The 15,785-nt window shown below is 46.5% G+C and overlaps 1 protein-coding gene across 1 annotated transcript in view; it reads right to left on the reverse strand.

Annotated features, from left to right (window-relative positions):
- Positions 1-15,785, reverse strand: part of LOC131285849 (protein furry) — a 43,586-nt gene that overhangs the window by 26,581 nt on the left and 1,220 nt on the right. Inside the window, exons 2-9 of the mRNA XM_058314707.1 lie at positions 7,818-10,750; positions 7,331-7,411; positions 6,918-7,240; positions 6,624-6,806; positions 4,319-4,462; positions 2,329-2,496; positions 1,467-2,130; positions 519-629 (exon numbers count right to left, since the gene is read on the reverse strand). Coding sequence (XP_058170690.1) covers positions 519-629; positions 1,467-2,130; positions 2,329-2,496; positions 4,319-4,462; positions 6,624-6,806; positions 6,918-7,240; positions 7,331-7,411; positions 7,818-10,750 — 4,607 coding nt within the window. The remainder of the gene's footprint in view (positions 1-518; positions 630-1,466; positions 2,131-2,328; positions 2,497-4,318; positions 4,463-6,623; positions 6,807-6,917; positions 7,241-7,330; positions 7,412-7,817; positions 10,751-15,785) is intronic.

Raw genomic sequence — 15,785 nt, forward strand, 5'->3', positions numbered from 1 at the left:
ACACAACAACCGACTGATTTTACAGGACAAACCTACTGTATCAATCCTTCCGAGAATCAGTCAACCTTTAATTAAGAGGACGGAAAAGATTCATTAACAGCGACGGCTAGTGCTGCACTTGTTTGCAGGAAATCGCACAGTGGTTCTTATACGAACAGTAAAATAAATGTTGTTGTCAAAATTCTACATTAAAAATTTTAAAGTGGCCAATACGACTCCATTTTAGTAAGGAAGACACCAGCATGAGCTGTGTTGAACTTTTTCGCTTTGTTATGAACATCGAACGTAAATCCACCTAGCGTCATATGTTTGCGTGCCACTCGGGCCACGATTGTCATTCATATCAACACGTGTAACTCAAAAGCTGTTCCTTGCGGCCATAAGCTGGAATCACCGCAAGCAGCAACCACAACTATAGTGGTTTGCAAATGCTTAGCCATCGTCCATATCCTTCTCATGCAATCTTTTCTGCTGTTTACAAAACCGTAGAAAACAACACCACTGATATGAATACTCACTTTTTCATCTTTCGACGTCATTAGCATGTCCAGCCAGCTGTAAATGGCTCCATCCTCCGCCAGATGACCGGGATCGAAACACGGTCCGCAGCACAGCACGGCTGAAATGGCCTACAAGAGATTAGAGAGGAAAATTAGAATCACAGAATACAAAACGCACGTCGTGGGCGAGAACGAAGCAGTGGGGGGAAAAAATGAAAGATATCCAGCAGATTGGAGCGAAAGCGAAAGGAAATAGGGAAAATTTAAGAATGAAGGCCACATTGCTTGGCTTATTTTTTTGCGTAAACGCCAAGAGCGTCGTCCGAAGCCGCATCAGCTACGGAGCTCTACACCGCGTAAATTGCTGTTTCGTTCGTGGTTCACCACCGCATTCAGAAGCTTATCAATACTTCGTTATACACGCTGTACATTAAAAACCTGAACACGTGCGAAATGGCCACACCACACACAAAAAAATCGGCCCAAAGAATGGTACAACCGTACTGCAGTACAGAATTTGTATTCATCGTTGTTATTTTTTACGACTCGGACAGTCAGTCACGGTGGATTTGATGGCGTGATGGCACTGATGGTGCCAATTCAAGGATGCTTCGTGATTAGTGTTGTCTGTGTGCTTCTTTTTGCATGATTATGAACAGATACATTCAAAATGTTAACCACGAGAAAAAATACTTCGATCATCGAAATCGAAAGCAGGACTATGATCTATTCTAACCAGAATTTTCAAAACCAGAAGGGATGAAATCATATAAAATATATTAACAATAAATACTTGAATGAATGCTCCTAATAAAACAACATTTTCTAGCACTTGCGGCTGTGAAAGATATTTTCCTAGAAACAGAGAAGTGAACATAAATGATTTCCGTAGTAAATTTATGACTGAAGTAGCCTATTGTAATGCATAATCAATCAATTTTAATAAGTTCTCGGTAAACAACATACCTGTAATGCACTGAACTGTAGCTTTTCTTCCTCGGCCGCCAACGTTGCACCGGTTGCCGTAGCCGCCGATCCGCCACCGGCTGCCGTGCTGCTACTGGAGCCGCCCCACACGCTCGCTCCAATGCCGGAGGCGCCGATCCCGATTCCGATTCCACTGACACCACCAGTGCCGCCACTACCACTGCCACTGCCGCCCACCCCATGATGACCAGCGTGGTGCGACCCGTGACTCTGGTGCCCGTGGGAGGCGAAGGGAAGTGCGTACGCCGAGCCACTCCATGCAACGAACAGGTTCACCAGGTTGCGCTTCAGATCGCGCGACAACAGCGTGGCGCACGATTCGAGCGAAAAGTTCTTGATCATCTTCCGGATGAAGTCACAGAAGTGTGTCTTCACCTCGCGCATGCTACTGCTGTCTTTGTCCGTTTCCGTCTCCAGGTACAGCCGAGCACCGTCGATGTACTCGACGAACGTTGGATGCAGCGACATTGTTTCCCGCTCCAGCACGAACGGGCTAATGCCGAACGTGCCATTCTCGGCAATCTTCTCCAACACACGCACCAGCTGTAACCTCAACGCATCACGACGCCGCCGGCGCCTCATGTTCTCCTGCTTTCGGTCGATCGCCTCTCGGATGTATACGACCAGCTCCTCCATCAGATCCCTGTGACGATTGTACCGGAAACGGATGAGTGACAACGGACATAAACGATTACCCGACCCGGTGCAATCAAACTGACAATCAATGTCATCCTTTCCCGGAGGAAATCTCTCCCGCTCCTTCGAGCGAGCAGCACGTGAAAGGATGGCACAACGAAACAGCTGATAACACGGCCTGCAGTTGGCTTAACGTAGATATTACTTCAGTGCATCGTGATTGATCATCCCAAGGGCGTTGATGGCCGCATCCCGTATATCGACGACTTCACAGCGCAGCAGCGGTATCACCAGTTTGTACAGTGCCACGGGGGACGCAGTCGTGCCGCTGGACTTATCGCTACGGTCCGCCGACAGTGAGTCCGGTGAGGAACTGTGCGGGAAACAGGGTCATAGGAGCAAATCGACAGAAAAAAAAGAAAAGAAAAGAAACGAAAGATAGATCGGGAAAAAAGAACGAGAGAAAGAGAAAAAAAGAGAAAGAAACAGTAAAAGCAATATAATCTATTAGTTCTAAATAATAACAACCATTACATGCTACACAAGCGCTGCTAAGGAAAAAAGTTGAACAAAGTATAACACGCAATATATTAAAAATGCAGTCCAAGCACAGGATAAAGTAGACGGCCGACCGGGACCTCATTGTGCGTCATTCTACCATTCCGATTTGTCGCGTCCACTTAATCCCGGTTTGCTTGTGAAAGGTGACTTTAGATACATTGATTTGCATGTTGATGGTGTCGAAATGAACACTTCAGCCCGTTTTCTGAACAACTAATCGCATGACCCATCTCTTGAACGTTTCAAAGGCATCAAATTTACATGGCAAGAGGGATGTGTAGATGTATGTGTGGCTAACAGCTAACGGGTTGTTTTAATAACTCTGATTAATAACCACCATTCCACCAAAACAATAGCAAGAGCGTAAAGTCAACGTTCTACCATACCAACTACTGAAAACGTATGTTTGAATGCAAATGTGACATGCGATGTTAGTGAAAACTGTTAGTAGGAAAACTCATCTGTATAAATTGTCGTATGATTGTTACGAAACCTGTTGCCTTCAAAATAAAATTAAATATTTAAAATACCCTGAAACAACCGCAACAGTTGCAAATCCAAATGGTATGTCGTACCAAGCATTGATTTTTAAATAAATCGCCTCTACAAAGGAGACAAAAGTTAATAAATACATGATTAAAATTTATTTTAAAAACTGAAAAAACGACTTCAAAAGAGTCAGACAAATTGAACAATACCGGGAACATGTTTTCCGACAAAATGTTTCTATGTTGTATCCATCATTGGACATTATGTGACAACGGCATTTACAGTATGCGTTTATTCACAACAGACTGGGGCTTCCAATTTAACAATTAACTGATTGAACTGTTGTGTGTCATTTCCCAGTGGAGGAATTACCTCCACAGTGACACATACAATTAACTTTACAATTCGTGTCATAAATATGACTTCTTCGTCCATCCCCAGTTTTAAAAAATCTTCGTTCCCTGTCAAGCTTCTACCATCGAAAAGGCTATTAATCCCACGCACGTTGACAAAAGGTGAACAAGATGGGTTCCATGAGATGATGTGTATTAAAAAAAACCTTGAAATCATTGTTAAATCATAACAAATAAAATGAGTTTGTTTTGTTTTTTTTTGTTTCTTTCATTGCATGGTGACACTAGGCGAAATCCTTGGAAATGGCCAAATTGGTGCAGCAAAAAAGATCAAGCAGCTAACATCGCCGGGTAAACGCAACTCTACACGCGAAACTTACACTCTAGCAAATCCACATTGAAAGAAGGTTGAAGAAAAGAAAAGAACGGAAAAGAAATAAACAGAAAAAAAACAACATTTCGTGAGCTGTGTTAAAAATGTTGTTCCAAAGTAAGAGATACTGGAAACGGAATCGTAAATGGTGCCATAGCGTGAACGGGAAACGTAAAATATGAAGTCCTGCTCGAACCCGGTAAAGGAAATCGAGGGGGAAATATTCGAAAAATATTACACAACAAATAACAACAAACGATAACAACAAAGAATGGACGACAATGGTAAAGTTTGTATTGAAACAATGAATCCTGGGTGAGGGGTGAAGAAGTTCATAAAAATGGGTTTGAAAAAGAAAAGAAAAGAGAAATAAAAACAGAAATAGTAACAGAAACAAACAAATCAAAACAAAACGTTACCCTTGTCTCTTATGTCGGGCATCTTTGCGACCATAGGATAGAGGTAGGGTGAAGCGTGTCACGATTCCTTCTGGTCCAAACACGGATGACGGTATATTGTCCAACGAGTCGGACAGCGAGCGGGAATCCGACTGATCATGCAGACTGCAGGATTCGCACGTACGTACGTTTATTGCCGTGTAGAATTGTGTGTATGTGTGTTTATGTGTGGGGGGTGGGTTGGGTTATATATATATATATATTTTTTTTTTTTTCATTTTGTTTCGTGTAGTATCAGCATTCCAATGCACGAAGGTGTGTCATTGCACCACCGCAACAATATAGTTTTATATTCCATCGGATGGGAATTCGTTGGTCGCGCAGCACAAGGAATGCAATTGCAATGTTACGAGAGTTGCATTTGCAGCATTTGTGTGATAAAACGAAGGTACATTTAATAAGAACAACAAATCAACAACAGTAACGGACACAAGGAAGCAGCGTAACGTCGGTATCGCATGGTTAAAGTTGTTTTGGCAGTTGATAAACCAACAATGGAGCGACAGTAAATATTGTTGGTGGTAGCAAAGTATTAGTCGTGTGTTAAAGTAGTAATAATAGTAGTAGTGGTAATAGTTGGTGTTGGTAGTGGTGGTGGTGGTTCGTAGTGTTGGTAGAAGTTTGTACGGTGAAAGGACGGTTGTTCAGTTTTAACGCAGGATATTGGCACGTTGGCGTGAAGAGAAGAAGAACATGAAAGAAAAACATACTGGTAAGTGTTGCAATCATCTTTTCACAATGTTCGCTACTACTGGCTAGGTGAGGGATGTGCGCTCGCGTCCGGTGCTCATCTGAAAGAATGGCAAAATGCGTCCCCAGGACCTCATCCCCTTCTTTACACCCTTAACTCCCGTCCTTAACCGTATGAGCGACAGCTACTTCGATTACTAAATCGTTTGCTTGAAAACGTAGTTGTGATGTGCGGGTTCGACAAAAAAGAGGGAAAAATGGTTGTATGGTTAAAACATAAAAAAACACACGCGAGGATGAAAATGGGGATGGTACGATCGCACGCTTGTTGTGATAACCATGAACTGAAAAGCTTAAACTTTGTTGCCAAATTTGATTTCCCCACGCCGTCGTTGAACATGTCGTTCTGTATGAGAACAGATACGTGGAACACAGGTTCAAAACACACACAAACGACCAAGCGAACCAATAATGGCCTACGGTCTCGTGCTATGGTCAAACAAAACGTCCCTTTCCACACAGGACCAAGAGCTAGAGGTGAGGAACCGTGCTATATACAGTATGTGTGTTGTTTTCCCCCCCAAGTAGCTGAATTTCCCCATTGCATGTGAAAACAACACTTCCTTTCGAACGACGCTTCGAAGAATTCATCAAGAATTCATAAAACTTAAGAGAAGATGGTAACAAAAACGGTGTTTCGAATGATAACCGGTTGCGAACGGAATGTTAAACATGAAAACCATAAACTTCACCAACTATTTACAAATGTGTGTGCGTTGTATAAAATGCTGTGTTAGTGTAAGATACGAATCAGTCGGAAGGAGTGATAGCTAGTAAACATTCGAGTATGATTTCCAATCCAAATGAAATAATAAAGAAGTAGTTAGAATTATTATCACACAATTATTGTATCAATCAAGAGATAACTGAATGTGAACTAAACAGAAACAAAAAAACACTGGATAGACATTCTTCCTATACCATGTCTGTCTAATGTCTAGTCTAACAATTAATGTTTTATAAACCAGCCAAAAACATTAACATTTTTCGATTTCTTTAGAGCATAGTGAATATAGCATAGTAGCTAACTGTTACAGACACGATATGATTTGTGTTAGTTCATATTCAAATCATCTACCATATATCAACAATTAATAAAACTATATTTCACAAATACACTGTATTTATCTTTTCACATGTAATTAATAAAGTGTTAAAACACGAAGAATTGTAGAGAAATCTAGGTAAACCGTAGGGTTAGTGATTGATAATGGGAAAATGATCGCACACGTCTGAGAGAGAGGAGGGAGGGTTGGGGTAATGACAAATGTTTGTTTCTAACACGCAAGTAAGAGTAGTTTTGTGCGTTGCACAGGACGAAGATACAAACACGTAAAGAGTAATGTAGAACAGGAAAGGTATATGATTGCTAGTGACGGACGGACGAGAATGATATATCCCCGTACAGGTAGGGAAACATAACCGCCAGGAACTGATTAATGTATACTAGCGGGTTTGTGTTTATGACTGGGGAATGGATGGTGGATTGAACGGAGCAGCAGTAGCAGTCACTCACCTGAGGCTGAGATCGGGCGAAGCGCAACGCACGGCTACGCTGGGCATTTGTGGGATAAGACGCATGGCGAGGGCGACCTGGTTTTTCCACAGGTATGCGAGCGAGTCCCGTTGAGCTTCCGACGGTGGTTTTTTCGTGGGCGCCGAACTCCGCAGCAGCGAGGCACGGTTGTCACTAACGGGACTGTATCAAAACAGTTGGAAACAAAACAGATGGTAAGTGGTGATTGAATCGGAAATGAATTGAAGAAGTTATAAGGATGCGCGGTGGCAAGTGTAACATGCCCACACTTACGTTGGGTCGATCACGTTGAACAGGCTCGTCACGCGCTGGTAGCAAATTGGCCAGGCCTGAGCCACCACCGAGGGGCACTGCTGGAGCACGCGCGTCCGTTCCATGAATCCGAACAGACAGACGCTCCAGGGATCGTACGCTTGGCCGAGAGCTGACTGTGACAGGCAGAGGGTCAGTGTGGATGCCTTGGTCGACTCCTCCACGTGCCCGGTTGTCCACACGCCACTGTTTCGATCAACGATCCACTGCAGATCGATCACGTTCGCGTTCAGCATCGCAGTGCGGTCGGTTTGCGGTAGCATATGGAGACACTTTTCTAGTACCTGAAACACAGGGGAAATTAAAGAGAAGTAAGTAAATGAGCTTGCTCTGCGATGGAATCGAGCATATCGTAAAAGAAATATCACACAAACCTGGGGGCAGCATCGATCGATGACATCTATCAGGGCAGGTTCGGTCTCCGGTATACCCAGCAGTTTCTTCAACATTTTAACCTACGCAAAACACAATATGAATATGTAAATGAAAATCTTGAGGAATACACACTTTTGGTTACTTCCCAAATGAGTAAAATCATCAATTTATCACTTTTGGTTACATCCAAACAGATTAAAATCATTACCAAAGGTTACTTTGATACTAGTCCGCATCAACGGATTTCATCTCATCAACAGCACCACTGACCCTCTTTAGTAAATAAATAATTATTCTAGTATATAAAAATTACCTAAACTACTCAGCTATCAAAGAGTTCACATAATCGATAGTCATAGTTTATTTTAATGGCAATTTGAGGTAATCAGAAGGGGATTTTGCCAACCCCTGCTGAGTAGAATATAGTTAAGAGCAAAATAAAACTCCTTCTACACATAGAACTATTGGAAACTAGAATTGACTCACCTCCTTAAGTATACTGACAGCGAATTTACGTGGCTGTGACCTACAGTTGCACAGCATAACGAGCGCTAGCCCCTCCACCATATGCATCGTCGTGGCAAGTGGTTGCTCGTGACCCTTCTTGGTTCCGCCGGCAGCTCCACTGATACCGCTACCGGTGGTCGAATCGCTCCCTGTTCCGGATGCCGTTCCACCGCCGGCAACGGAGCTGCCTCCTGCAATTCCACTACTACCGGTCGTGCCCGCACCGATAAGCCCCGTCGTGATGGTTGTGGCTTGTGTGATGGAAGAAACACCCGAACTACCACTGGAGTTGGAATTGATTGTGGCCGCGTTCAACGAAGCGTTCGTTGCGACGGTTTGTGCTAGCGTGGGCCTCGCCAGGCCGGAATCTTGCTGATTTGCCCCCGTGCGCACCATGTGTAAGGCCTGCCTGCCAGCACCGCTAGCAACACCCGCGTTGGTCACTCCCGTTCCCACTTTGGTGTTGAGAGTGTTGTTGTTGCTACTGCTTGTGCTACCCGTGCCGAGTGAGTTACGCCACACCGTGAGAAAAGCGTACAGCATACGTAGACCGTTGTCGAGCAGCTGCGGGAAGGTGTCGACTACATCGCGGGCAAGAAATTGGCTAAACCCTTGGATTACATCCTGCCGCCACTCGGGGAAATCGTACACCAGCGTCTGCAGCGACTGGTGCGCCAGCCCACGCAGCTCCTCATCCATATGGATCGTCAGCCGGGACAGCATATCGACCAGCTCGTGGCCGGTCATGTTGTCCGGCGTCAACCGCGGCACGGCTGCGATGCACGTCCGGAACAGGTCGATCCGAGGCTTCCGCTCACCGGTCAGCATCTCATCCAGCTCCTTGTTCTGGTTTTGTATCACCGTCATCATCAATGGCCGCCCGCAGTGAATGTCGAGCGCCCGCAGAATGTCCACGAACACGCGCCGCACGTGCGGAAAGTAGTTTGACATCCCGATGCTACGAGCCGTGTCCTCGGTGAGCATCTTGTTGAGGTAGGTCTTCTTTACCCGCAGCGTGTTGCCGGACGGAAGGACACCGACCGTGCGCGGCATCGGCGGCTCACCGTCCTTCTGCTGCAACGAATCTGCCACCACCATGAAGGCGCGCAACCCGATGCTCATACGCTCCGGTGTCATGATGATCTTGATCGGTCGGCCTACGCACAGCAGCTCGAACACGATCTCGCGCATCGCAAAATCGAGCCGTTCCTGCGCGATGAACTGAATGATCTTCACAAAGATGTTTAACGGTGTATCCCGTGGGACGACTGCCTTCGAGCCACGGGGAAACAGCGAGTTGACGATGCTCTGCAAACGGGAGTGTGTGGCCGAGTTCGATTCACACTTGATGCGGATGATGTACACCCACAGCAACCGATATAGTGATTCCAGCGCCACGCGGCTCATCTTGGGGTCTTTGTTCTTCAGGTTGCTAAGACACATCGCCAGAAAGCAGTGCCAGTTGGTCAGGAAGAAGGATTTTTGCGAGACGCACAGCAGACATGTGACCAGCGGGAAGAGGGCCAACTTGTGCTTCGACTTCGTGCACGCGTCCAACGTCTGCGAGTACAGCAGGTCGATAAAGTTCTTCACGCACGGTACGTTCACCTCGTTCTTCACCGTGGCCGCGACCGGCACCAGGATCTCCACGAACAGGCCCGCCATCGCGTGCTTGATGTCTTTGTCCTTCACCTCCAGGAAGTACTGGGCGCATTCGTGCATGAACTGAAACGATGCCTCAAACTCCTCGATCGGGGCCATCTTCACGCGGAAAAACTTCATGCCCATCAGCAGGCTGATAATACTGTGCGTGGTGAACGGGCTCGGTTCCTTGCTGCGCAGCTCCTTCAGCTCCGTCATGAAGCGCTTCCGCACGGACGAGAACCGGCTTTGCGCCAGCACGCCCACCACCTCCGCGTACAGGTCGGCGATGCGATAGTTATCGTTCGCGTTCGCCGCCGTCTGTGCACCCTCCTTGTACTTGAACTGGCGGAAGGCAAGGTTTTCGATCTGCCGCGTGATGTCATCGTGGCCCGGGTGGAACGGAAATTGGCGCAAGATTTCGATCAACGCCAGGCAGAAGATGAACTCGACGGCCGCCTCGCGCCGCAACAGTTGATACTCTAAATCCTGCCCCGTCTTGGCCGCCGGATGGTGCGACGATGAGCCGGACGACCCGGTAGTCCCGACCGCTCCGGTGTGGAGATCACGCTTGATGTTCTTATCGCAGATCTGGTGCTTGTGCCACGCTAGCAGTGCCTTCAACAGTGACGGTAAGCAGTGTTCCGCCACCGAGCCGAGCGCCTGCAGTAGCTGATCGAACTGATAGTCCTCGCCGCGCTGCAGCAACTTGGGGAGATTCTTGTCCGAGCCGTCCAGCATTACGCTCTCGATCTTTTTCTCCGCCTGCACGGTGAAATCGGTGAACAGCGTGCGCATAACGATCTCACCCGGCCGCAGCGTCCCATCCGAGGCGGCCATCATGTCAATGGTGGCACCGGCCGTAACGGACCCACTGTTCGCCGAGATGATCGCTGATCGGTTGTGCGTGTTCCAGGGAAGCAGGGCGAGCCGGACGGCGGTCGCGTTCGGCACGCTCAGCGGTGACTTGGACGATTCCGATGATTCCACATTGACCGGATGCTCAATCACCGTGATGGTGTCGCTATCGTCTAGCAGTTGTTGGGCCCCACCGGCCTGTGCACCCGAACCCGCTGGGGCCAACTGTGCCAGCTGCATCTGAGATCCATTCTTTGAGCTACGATCCGAACCAAGCTTTGGAGTGTTCCGTACGCTGTCGGACTGACCGGCGGTCCCGGTAGACGCACCCGACCCACCGGATTCAAGCTTGTTTGTGCCGGTCTGGTGCGGGGGTATTCCTACATTCGAGGGGTCACTGTTGTGCTGAGATTCTACAAAAATAAACAAACAAAAACATATCCATTATCAAAACCGACCATTACCATTGGAATAAGTTAGCAAAACAGAAAACTTAAAATATTAATAGACAAAAAAAACTTCCCATTGAATTAACTAATATTCTGAAGGAAATGTTGTCCGTGATTCTATCCACTTTACGGGAAAAACAACAAATTATTTTCTTGAACCAACGTGCATCAACTGTTGATAGAAGTTTGCTTTCGGCGTTGATTTGTCTTTGTTTTATTACTTTCAGAAATCAACAAAATCGTTCGCACCACTAACTGAAGCATAACGAGGGAACTAAAGCAAATTCGTTCAAAAATATTGATCTGACTTTTAGCGGAGCTGAGCATATACAACATAAAATGGAACTTCACATAGTGCTAAATTGAATTATGCTACGGATAGTGCACGCTTATACTTCCCTCGCAGGTTATGTTTTTTATCACTTGTTAATTAAAACCATTGTTACACGTTCACGATAGTAAGCACTCAATTTCGTTTTTGTAGAACCACCGCGATCGAAATACGTCCATACACATTACTATGTTTTGACACAAACAAAACGAGCGTCTCTATAATTCGAACTGTATAGCACAACTGAACAGGCGTCCTTACACCTCGGCTGGCCACTTAGTACCGTGGCATGGTCCAATGACAGTAAATAACAGAAACCCGACAACGGAACGCAAGGCCACAATGGCACGACGGGTCACAAAACGTACGACCGATAAACGGAAGCTAAGGAAAACGGTCACAGCCACATACGCCACGTGACATTGGCCGCTAAAATCCTAAAGCCACCTGCAGCCAAATTTGTTAAAGGTGGGTTGTTTTACAATTGATTATTCATGAAACTACAAGCTGATGCATTCATTTAAATGATCATAATGATCTGATTTGTTAAGAAAACTAAATTATGAAGTACAATGTTAAAAATAGCTTTGAAAATACATAGACTAAAATGTAGGAATAAAATAAACTAGAATTTTAGAAAAGTTATTTGTAAAGTTTGGAGGTATAAAATGAAATTTTTAAAAAAATGTAATGCTTTACTAACTTCTGTATCAAAAAAATAAAAGATCGCTGCGAGGTAACGTATGACCAAAAACTGAATCGTGCCAAAAATATAATCGATTAACCGATCGATCTCCTTCATACCCGTCAACCGTTTCCCAGAAAGAAAATTCAAAAGAAAAATAAACCATGAAACCAACCCAAAACCTTCCCCAAAACAAATGGCACACGTGGGGCAGTTTCTAAAAATAGGCAACCCATCCTTGTATCATCCACGAGCGATGCAGGATGTGCAGGATGCGTGGGGAAATGTAAATCCAGTGCCAGCTTGTCTGCTCCCCCTCTTCTTCTGGTTCGTTATTTTCCATTCTGTCAACGGGACCGGGTTTGTTTGAATTTGTATTTCACCTTTTACGGAAAATGTGGGTATTTGTAGTCCAATGTCCAATAGTTACAGGTCCAAAATAAAACCCAACAAAATAAAGCGACACAAGCGAATTATACCAATCCCTAAAATTCACCGCTAATACTTCCGCACTGACCTTACCAAACCTTGCCACAAATTCGATCGTGACATTCGATACGCCAACCCACACCGGGGACGTGTTTCCTTGCCCGTTTTGACCAGGTTTTCCCTTATCTTTACTAGGTTATTTCTTTCCTTCACGGGCTTCCGGGCTGTACTCACGTGTCGGGGAGAGCAGTGCGATGGCATGTCCGAATCGGGTCACTATTCTAAGCAGTTTCGCATGCAGGCTACCGCGTTCGAACATAAAACACGGTGGGATTTTTCGGTGCCTCCTTGTTCGCGTGCACCGGGGATCCGGAAAGATTCACCCCCCCGGGTTTAAACGGACGACGATGTAAGCCACTGATCCCAACCGGAGACACACTACTATCCGACCGACCCACCGCGAACGGACCAGGGCAGCTCCTGGGCACGGGGACACGGAACCACGCGCACCGATCGGACACCGAAACGGCGCTGCGGGGACGGACGCAGTTTGTTTGTCCGTTTTCCGGTAGTTTGGCGGTGGTGGCACCGAATGGCGCGAGCGTTCCGCGCGCGTGGTCTATATAGCAATGTGTGTTTGGCTGGCCCGCGCGATTAAGGTGCCATTTTTAGCACAATATATAGCGTGATGCGCGTTGTCGTTATTTATGTTTCGGTGTTTCGGTAGGTGTGTGCCACAGATGTTTGTTCTGTTTCTTTTTTCTCTTCTTCTTGTAAGTAAAAATCTAACTACTCATAACTCTACGCAAAAAAAAGGTAAGAAAACACATCGGTCGCGCGCAATGACTCCATGCCTCGAAACGGGTGACCACACAACCACCACACAACAATCTGATACGGATTGTTCCTTCCGTGGCAACTTCGCACGTCACTGTACCCGTGTGCGCGACACGATCGCCTCTCACATGATCACTTCACGCGGCGGACGCGAATGAACACAGCACAGCTTCGGCGGATTGGGAATCCATGCGCCGGAACACGGGCGAAAGGAACCGTGTATATTCCGTGACACTATCGCGGCTACCGTTGGAAGACGACAAACGACGTGCGACGTGCAGCAAACGGCTGAATGGACTAGATATAACCATAATTAGAGAGAATATACACATGGTAAACAAACACTGGCAAGCCTAGACCAATAATAGCCGTCGGTGGTGCGCGCAGTGGCCCCACCACGAAACCGTCGCGTCGTTACGTCGTTTCGGGTGGAAAGTATTACTTGTCAAAAAAACGACATTTGGCTAATTTTTCTAGTTGTTTTTTCCCCTTATGTGTTGTGCTCACTAATTCCCTTTGGCACAGGGACCTATTTGGGGGGTGGTCACGGTACCCCGCTCCGTTTCCGCACGTTTGCCAAGACCAGGAAGCGGGTTTGCTTGCTATCTGCGGCCAAAAGGTAGGCCAACCCGGTATCTTACCGACACATCTCTCTCAGCGCAGAGCTCGACCATATTCCTTGTCGCACTATCGGTGGTTCTGTTTCATATCTAGCCCTCCCCCCTTCACGGTTTGGGTTGATGTGCTTCTGCGAGGGGGGGATTTCTACTCTCTACCCTGATAACGGAACGCATCGAGATTGCATTCGAAGCGATGCCAACGTAAGGACAGAGTAAGGCACCACCAACACAGGCCACAAATAATTCCCTTCCATCTACCGGGGCACAGATGTTCCGGATCATTTGTCGCTGGCCACTTGACAAATGGTTTATCTAGAGCACAATGTAGCTTAAGATGGGTTTAAATTTACCCCTATCTTATCGAACGCTACCAAAATGGGAGACGAACTTCCAAACCGAAACGGAACGATTCAATGGTGAGGTTCAATTAGATGTTCACACTTATTTATTTTCATCATCTCCGAGTCCACTACAAAATTGCCATCGTCCACCGGAAGGCAGTATTTCTTTTTTAATTTAAACACACAAAAAGTATTGATCACGCACGTCCGATCTCGGCGATATCGATCGGCACTAAGTTCGCCCCGGATCGCACAACTCAAACAGTGCTATGCGCGCAACACCATCGGCTGGGCTTACCTAATACGCTGGGTACGTATTGCGCGCCCCCCAAAACGGGAGAGGGGAGGCCAATGTCAACACGGGATGAACAGAAAAATAATCTTCTGCTACTCCCTCCCGTCGCTTCCCGCCACCTTCACTGCCCTGCCGTCCGTCCGTCAAGCCGTTTCAAGTCCGTCAACAAATCCGTCCTTCCGCCCGGGTGCTACTGCTACTCGCGCGTTCCGACGAATGCCCGACGCGGGCTCCCGTTTCCTGGACCGCGAATCGTGCCAGTCAGTGCGCTTCATCGTCGCGACGTACCAACATATACAAGCGGCAGTGTCTCCAACCGGTCCCGGGACCGACCGGGTGCGTTCGCGCGTCATCCGTCCGGTGCTCGAGGAGCGCGGCATAGCGGTATGTTGTTGTTATCTTTCCGGCCAGAACTTTGCCAGTGCGCGAGCCCCGAGATGGTGACGATACAAGTGTAATATCACCACCCACCCACCGACTCCGCGAACCTTCGACAAAGACACACACCGGACGCCGAAGTTGCTGTGTCGGTCTCGCGTCTCTTTTTTGGAGAGTTCATTTTTTATCTATCCTCTGTTTAAGAGCTTTTTTTCTACCTCCCCCCCCAAACTCATGTGAACCATCATCTCGTCACCCGCCTCCGGAAGGGCTTCGACGAGTGGCCGTGTGTTTCTGTGAATGTATAAGGAGGGCGTGAGTCAAGCGAAAACAAATATTGATAGTTCATTTCTCGCCCAATTTTTCCATAAAACCATAACTTATGATCCGGAGCGGTCGGGGAGAACGGTGACCCCCGCCCCTCGGAGGACAGAGTTTGCTGACTAGCGACATTAGCACATGATCTCAGAGCGAGCGAATGGTGTATGATTTTATTTTTCTTCTGGCCTTTGGGTCAACAAATCACGATGGTGCTAAAGTTTACGCTTGGAGTGGTAGAAGGAAGCCATTCGGAGGGATTTTATTTTACATCGGCAAACGTTGCCGTTGTCGGTAAAGCAACAAACTTTGGCAAACCACTCAAAGGCAGCAATCCAAATAAAAAATTATTGCTGACAAATGTGTTATGAAAACTTGTGTGATGTCTACAATATTTGATGATGCTGAATAGTGTAAAAGCCTTCTGAAGTACTGACCACAAAACTATAATAATTTGGTGATGATATTTAAAGTTTGTAACACAAAATGGATCTACTTAGTGTAAGTAGCATTCATCAATTGTTTGGAGGTAATTGATTTCCATCTTCTAAACCATGAAACATAAAGCAGATTGCTAACCAGTAATGTTACAGCAGTACAGTCAAAGACAATGCTTGACTCACATGGCCTTCCAAACAGGGGTTTCAGTCTATGTAAATGTGCAAAAGGTTTAAACCTACAAAGATATGTTACCAAAACAAACTTAAAACAAAGTTGGCGTTAGATATTTATTTCTGATTGATTCTCATACATTCGGTTAAAGCT

The sequence above is a fragment of the Anopheles ziemanni genome, chromosome 2, assembly GCF_943734765.1.
Source record: "Anopheles ziemanni chromosome 2, idAnoZiCoDA_A2_x.2, whole genome shotgun sequence".
In the NCBI taxonomy this organism is placed as follows: domain Eukaryota; kingdom Metazoa; phylum Arthropoda; class Insecta; order Diptera; family Culicidae; genus Anopheles; species Anopheles ziemanni.